At 24.8% G+C, this 7,619-nt stretch overlaps 1 protein-coding gene across 2 annotated transcripts in view; it reads left to right on the forward strand.

Annotated features, from left to right (window-relative positions):
* Positions 1–7,619, forward strand: part of LOC111421900 (dual specificity mitogen-activated protein kinase kinase 4-like) — a 34,302-nt gene extending 26,683 nt beyond the window's left edge. For both annotated transcript variants that reach the window (XM_071195742.1, XM_071195743.1), the window contains 2 exons: positions 6,689–6,930; positions 6,989–7,619. In XM_071195742.1, coding sequence (XP_071051843.1) covers positions 6,689–6,930; positions 6,989–7,154 — 408 coding nt within the window. In that variant the 3' untranslated portion in view covers positions 7,155–7,619. The remainder of the gene's footprint in view (positions 1–6,688; positions 6,931–6,988) is intronic.

Raw genomic sequence — 7,619 nt, forward strand, 5'->3', positions numbered from 1 at the left:
ATTTCCCACTGAACAGTATGGTACAAAAATTAATATTTTTGAGGTTATATCCTTATTGTTGATTTAATCAAAAAATGTTGTTAACAAAATTTGTTTAGAATTACTTCAGGAACAGTGTTTGTTAATACAATTTTTTGCTAACTTGAAATTTTAATTTCCCTCTGAATAGTATGCTATCAAAATTAATTATCTCAATAATTATTGGTTTTATCAAAAAATGTTTTAAATAAAATTTGTTTCAATTTCGATTTTGAATCAATTATCGTAATAAAAAAAATTAAATTTCTATTAATTAAGCATCCAAGTGTAATTATGTATAAAAACGGAAAAATTATTATTTTGGGGTTATCTCCTTAATTATTGATTAAATCAAAAAATTTTGTTAACAATGTTTGTTAAGAATTGCTTCAGGAACAGTGTTTGTTAAAACAATTTTTTTCTAACTTGAAATTTTAATTTCCCACTGAACAGTATGCTACAAAAATTAATATTTTTGAGGTTATAACCTTATTGTTGATTTAATCAAAAAATGTTGTTAACAAAATTTGTTTAGAATTACTTCAGGAACAGTGTTTGTTAATACAATTTTTTGCTAACTTGAAATTTTAATTTCCCTCTGAATAGTATGCTATCAAAATTAATTATCTCAATAATTATTGGTTTTATCAAAAAATGTTTTAAATAAAATTTGTTTCAATTTCGATTTTGAATCAATTATCTTAATAAAAAAAATTAAATTTCTATTAATTAAGCATCCAAGTGTAATTATGTATAAAAACGGAAAAATTATTATTTTGGGGTTATCTCCTTAATTATTGATTAAATCAAAAAATTTTGTTAACAATGTTTGTTAAGAATTGCTTCAGGAACAGTGTTTGTTAAAACAATTTTTTTCTAACTTGAAATTTTAATTTCCCACTGAACAGTATGCTACAAAAATTACTATTTTTGAGGTTATAACCTTATTGTTGATTTAATCAAAAAATGTTGTTAACAAAATTTGTTTAGAATTACTTCAGGAACAGTGTTTGTTAATAAAATTTTTTGCTAACTTGAAATATTAATTTCCCTCTGAATAGTATGCTATCAAAATTTATTATCTCAATAATTATTGTTTCTATCAAAAAATGTTTTAAATAAAATTTGTTTCAATTTCGATTTTGAATCAATTATCTTAATAAAAAAATTTTACATTTCTATTAATTAAGCATCCAAGTGTAATTATACAGGGTGTTTCGCAACGATTGCGCAATACTTCACCAGCGTATTCTCTGATCGAAAATAGACAAAAAAAGCATAATAAACATAACCCGTTATTGCATATTGTTCCCAATCGGGAACACATATTTTATATATATAGTAACGCCATATTATGCATTTTCAACGAATTGTACGATACAGTTATGTGTTTCTAGTTTTAATCAAGGTATGCTCACATGGTGAACGAATTATCTCTTGTGTGTCATAGCTTAGCAACAACTATTGTCTACTATTGTAAGTGTAGGATTGTTTACAATAACTATGACGCGGTTATGACGTGCGAGAGCCAATTTGTTCACCGTGTGAGCATAAAATCTCAGTTATTAGGTCCATTTTTCCTTCCAAAGAGATTGACAGCCAATGCTTCCATACATTTTTTACAAAATAAGCTTATTATTTGGCGAATTACCTCTGCAAATGGTGCAAGACCTTATGCATGCGCTACTTGAGCATACTTAAATGACAGATTTAATTTAACGTAGTAAAACAAATATCCGATGGTATCTTTGAACGCATTAGAACTTTATTTAAAAAACGTATCCATTTATGTTTAGAAGTAAATGGTGCGCATATTGAACATTTATTATAATATCATTCTTTTCCAATTTGTTTAATATTCGTTGTCAACTTATGAAACTAAAATTTTGAATATCTCGAAAATGGACTATTTTTGGACATATATTTATTAGGCTTTTCGGTCTATTTTCGACCAGAGAATACGCCGGTGAAATATTGTCCAATCGTTCCGGGACACCTGTATATAAAAACGGAAAAATTATTATTTTGAGGTTATCTCCTTAATTATTGATTAAATCAAAAAATTTTGTTAACAATATTTTTTAAGAATTACACCAGGAACAGTGTTTATTAAAACAATTTTTTTCTAACTTGAAATTTTAATTTCCCACTGAACAGTATGCTACAAAAATTAATATTTTTGAGGTTATATCCTTATTGTTGATTTAATCAAAAAATTTTGTTAACAAAATTTGTTTAGAATTACTGCAGGAACAGTGTTTGTTAAACAATTTTTTTCTAACTTGAAATTTTAATTTCCCACTGAACAGTATGCTACAAAAATTAATATTTTTGAGGTTATATCCTTATTGTTGATTTAATCAAAAAATTTTGTTAACAAAATTTGTTTAGAATTACTGCAGGAACAGTGTTTGTTAAACAATTTTTTTCTAACTTGAAATTTTAATTTCCCACTGAACAGTATGCTACAAAAATTAATATTTTTGAGGTTATATCCTTATTGTTGATTTAATCAAAAAATTTTGTTAACAAAATTTGTTTAGAATTACTGCAGGAACAGTGTTTGTTAAACAATTTTTTTCTAACTTGAAATTTTAATTTCCCACTGAACAGTATGCTACAAAAATTAATATTTTTGAGGTTATATCCTTATTGTTGATTTAATCAAAAAATTTTGTTAACAAAATTTGTTTAGAATTACTGCAGGAACAGTGTTTGTTAAAACAATTTTTTTCTAACTTGAAATTTTAATTTCCCACTGAACAGTATGCTACAAAAATTAATATTTTTGAGGTTATATCCTTATTGTTGATTTAATCAAAAAATTTTGTTAACAAAATTTGTTTAGAATTACTGCAGGAACAGTGTTTGTTAAACAATTTTTTTCTAACTTGAAATTTTAATTTCCCACTGAACAGTATGCTACAAAAATTAATATTTTTGAGGTTATATCCTTATTGTTGATTTAATCAAAAAATTTTGTTAACAAAATTTGTTTAGAATTACTGCAGGAACAGTGTTTGTTAAACAATTTTTTTCTAACTTGAAATTTTAATTTCCCACTGAACAGTATGCTACAAAAATTAATATTTTTGAGGTTATATCCTTATTGTTGATTTAATCAAAAAATTTTGTTAACAAAATTTGTTTAGAATTACTGCAGGAACAGTGTTTGTTAAACAATTTTTTTCTAACTTGAAATTTTAATTTCCCACTGAACAGTATGCTACAAAAATTAATATTTTTGAGGTTATATCCTTATTGTTGATTTAATCAAAAAATTTTGTTAACAAAATTTGTTTAGAATTACTGCAGGAACAGTGTTTGTTAAACAATTTTTTTCTAACTTGAAATTTTAATTTCCCACTGAACAGTATGCTACAAAAATTAATATTTTTGAGGTTATATCCTTATTGTTGATTTAATCAAAAAATTTTGTTAACAAAATTTGTTTAGAATTACTGCAGGAACAGTGTTTGTTAAACAATTTTTTTCTAACTTGAAATTTTAATTTCCCACTGAACAGTATGCTACAAAAATTAATATTTTTGAGGTTATATCCTTATTGTTGATTTAATCAAAAAATTTTGTTAACAAAATTTGTTTAGAATTACTGCAGGAACAGTGTTTGTTAAACAATTTTTTTCTAACTTGAAATTTTAATTTCCCACTGAACAGTATGCTACAAAAATTAATATTTTTGAGGTTATATCCTTATTGTTGATTTAATCAAAAAATTTTGTTAACAAAATTTGTTTAGAATTACTGCAGGAACAGTGTTTGTTAAAACAATTTTTTTCTAACTTGAAATTTTAATTTCCCACTGAACAGTATGCTACAAAAATTAATATTTTTGAGGTTATATCCTTATTGTTGATTTAATCAAAAAATTTTGTTAACAAAATTTGTTTAGAATTACTGCAGGAACAGTGTTTGTTAAACAATTTTTTTCTAACTTGAAATTTTAATTTCCCACTGAACAGTATGCTACAAAAATTAATATTTTTGAGGTTATATCCTTATTGTTGATTTAATCAAAAAATTTTGTTAACAAAATTTGTTTAGAATTACTGCAGGAACAGTGTTTGTTAAACAATTTTTTTCTAACTTGAAATTTTAATTTCCCACTGAACAGTATGCTACAAAAATTAATATTTTTGAGGTTATATCCTTATTGTTGATTTAATCAAAAAATTTTGTTAACAAAATTTGTTTAGAATTACTGCAGGAACAGTGTTTGTTAAACAATTTTTTTCTAACTTGAAATTTTAATTTCCCACTGAACAGTATGCTACAAAAATTAATATTTTTGAGGTTATATCCTTATTGTTGATTTAATCAAAAAATTTTGTTAACAAAATTTGTTTAGAATTACTGCAGGAACAGTGTTTGTTAAACAATTTTTTTCTAACTTGAAATTTTAATTTCCCACTGAACAGTATGCTACAAAAATTAATATTTTTGAGGTTATATCCTTATTGTTGATTTAATCAAAAAATTTTGTTAACAAAATTTGTTTAGAATTACTGCAGGAACAGTGTTTGTTAAACAATTTTTTTCTAACTTGAAATTTTAATTTCCCACTGAACAGTATGCTACAAAAATTAATATTTTTGAGGTTATATCCTTATTGTTGATTTAATCAAAAAATTTTGTTAACAAAATTTGTTTAGAATTACTGCAGGAACAGTGTTTGTTAAACAATTTTTTTCTAACTTGAAATTTTAATTTCCCACTGAACAGTATGCTACAAAAATTAATATTTTTGAGGTTATATCCTTATTGTTGATTTAATCAAAAAATTTTGTTAACAAAATTTGTTTAGAATTACTGCAGGAACAGTGTTTGTTAAACAATTTTTTTCTAACTTGAAATTTTAATTTCCCACTGAACAGTATGCTACAAAAATTAATATTTTTGAGGTTATATCCTTATTGTTGATTTAATCAAAAAATTTTGTTAACAAAATTTGTTTAGAATTACTGCAGGAACAGTGTTTGTTAAACAATTTTTTTCTAACTTGAAATTTTAATTTCCCACTGAACAGTATGCTACAAAAATTAATATTTTTGAGGTTATATCCTTATTGTTGATTTAATCAAAAAATTTTGTTAACAAAATTTGTTTAGAATTACTGCAGGAACAGTGTTTGTTAAAACAATTTTTTTCTAACTTGAAATTTTAATTTCCCACTGAACAGTATGCTACAAAAATTAATATTTTTGAGGTTATATCCTTATTGTTGATTTAATCAAAAAATTTTGTTAACAAAATTTGTTTAGAATTACTGCAGGAACAGTGTTTGTTAAACAATTTTTTTCTAACTTGAAATTTTAATTTCCCACTGAACAGTATGCTACAAAAATTAATATTTTTGAGGTTATATCCTTATTGTTGATTTAATCAAAAAATTTTGTTAACAAAATTTGTTTAGAATTACTGCAGGAACAGTGTTTGTTAAACAATTTTTTTCTAACTTGAAATTTTAATTTCCCACTGAACAGTATGCTACAAAAATTAATATTTTTGAGGTTATATCCTTATTGTTGATTTAATCAAAAAATTTTGTTAACAAAATTTGTTTAGAATTACTGCAGGAACAGTGTTTGTTAAACAATTTTTTTCTAACTTGAAATTTTAATTTCCCACTGAACAGTATGCTACAAAAATTAATATTTTTGAGGTTATATCCTTATTGTTGATTTAATCAAAAAATTTTGTTAACAAAATTTGTTTAGAATTACTGCAGGAACAGTGTTTGTTAAACAATTTTTTTCTAACTTGAAATTTTAATTTCCCACTGAACAGTATGCTACAAAAATTAATATTTTTGAGGTTATATCCTTATTGTTGATTTAATCAAAAAATTTTGTTAACAAAATTTGTTTAGAATTACTGCAGGAACAGTGTTTGTTAAAACAATTTTTTTCTAACTTGAAATTTTAATTTCCCACTGAACAGTATGCTACAAAAATTAATATTTTTGAGGTTATATCCTTATTGTTGATTTAATCAAAAAATTTTGTTAACAAAATTTGTTTAGAATTACTGCAGGAACAGTGTTTGTTAAACAATTTTTTTCTAACTTGAAATTTTAATTTCCCACTGAACAGTATGCTACAAAAATTAATATTTTTGAGGTTATATCCTTATTGTTGATTTAATCAAAAAATTTTATTAACAAAATTTGTTTAGAATTACTTCAGGAACAGTGTTTGTTAATACAATTTTTTGCTAACTTGAAATTTTAATTTCCCTCTGAATAGTATGCTATCAAAATTAATTATCTCAATAATTATTGTTTCTATCAAAAAATGTTTTAAATAAAATTTGTTTCAATTTCGATTTTGAATCAATTATCTTAATAAAAAAATTTTACATCTCTATTAATTAAGCATCTAAGTGTAATTATGTACAAAAACGGAAAAATTATTATTTTGAGGTTATCTCCTTAATTATTGATTAAATCAAAAAATTTTGTTAACAATGTTTGTTAAGAATTGCTTCAGGAACAGTGTTTGTTAAAACAATTTTTTTCTAACTTGAAATTTTAATTTCCCACTGAACAGTATGGTGTTCTTTTAATCAGAACGAGTGGAGGGGGGAAATCGTATCGTATAAGAATAAAATTAATTTAATCGAATCAAACTTCAAACGAATTTTATTACAGCCAGAAAGAATCGATCCGCAAGGCGTTAAAGGTTACGATGTTCGCAGTGATGTTTGGTCATTAGGAATAACACTTTTCGAAGTCGCCACCGGCCAATTTCCTTATCCCAAATGGTCGAGTGTTTTCGATCAACTCCATCAGGTTGTTAATGGCCCCGCGCCACGTTTAACTACTAATTATAATGGTGGCAATCATAACGCGAACACTTTTACCCAAGAATTCGTTCACTTCGTTAATACTTGGTGTGTTTATTTATTTATTTATTCATTTTTTATTTAATTAATGAAATTTTTGTTTTAGTTTGATAAAAGAAGAAAGTTCAAGACCTAAATATAATAAATTATTACAAGATCCTTTTATAATACGTTCAGCAAGTGAAGCTGTTGATGTTGCGGAATATGTGACAAAAATTTTGGATAATATGTCGGATATGGGGATAACAGCGTTTACTACGGATCAGCAGTAATATATTGCGAAAAATTTGCTCAAAGAAAAAGAAAAAAAATTTGATTTCGTTCAATATTCCTATTTTAATCATTTTAATAATTTTATTCTCATCTTTTTATTGAAACTGTGTATGTACCATATGTACAATTGTGTAAATATTGTATAAAAATGAAAACAAAAATCGGTTTGATGAAAATCAAATGGTAATAACATATTGATGATGATTTAAGGAGCGCATGTATGGAGCGTTTTAGAGAGGTTTTTATTGTTTACAACAATGCAGACAATAAAATTTTCCCCCTTCTATTTCCCCCCTTAAAAGAAATCGATTATCATCACATTTTTTTAATATGAAATTACATCTTAGTTGTTATTAATGCTGGACGCTTTTTGTTTGGACGCATTTTGCCCTCCCTTTCTTTTAACTTTAATTGTGTATAAGAACATGTTGAACAGTTGTAAATAAATTGAAAATTTAAGTCAA

Source organism: Onthophagus taurus, chromosome 5, assembly GCF_036711975.1.
Source record: "Onthophagus taurus isolate NC chromosome 5, IU_Otau_3.0, whole genome shotgun sequence".
NCBI classification, from domain to species: Eukaryota; Metazoa; Arthropoda; class Insecta; order Coleoptera; family Scarabaeidae; genus Onthophagus; species Onthophagus taurus.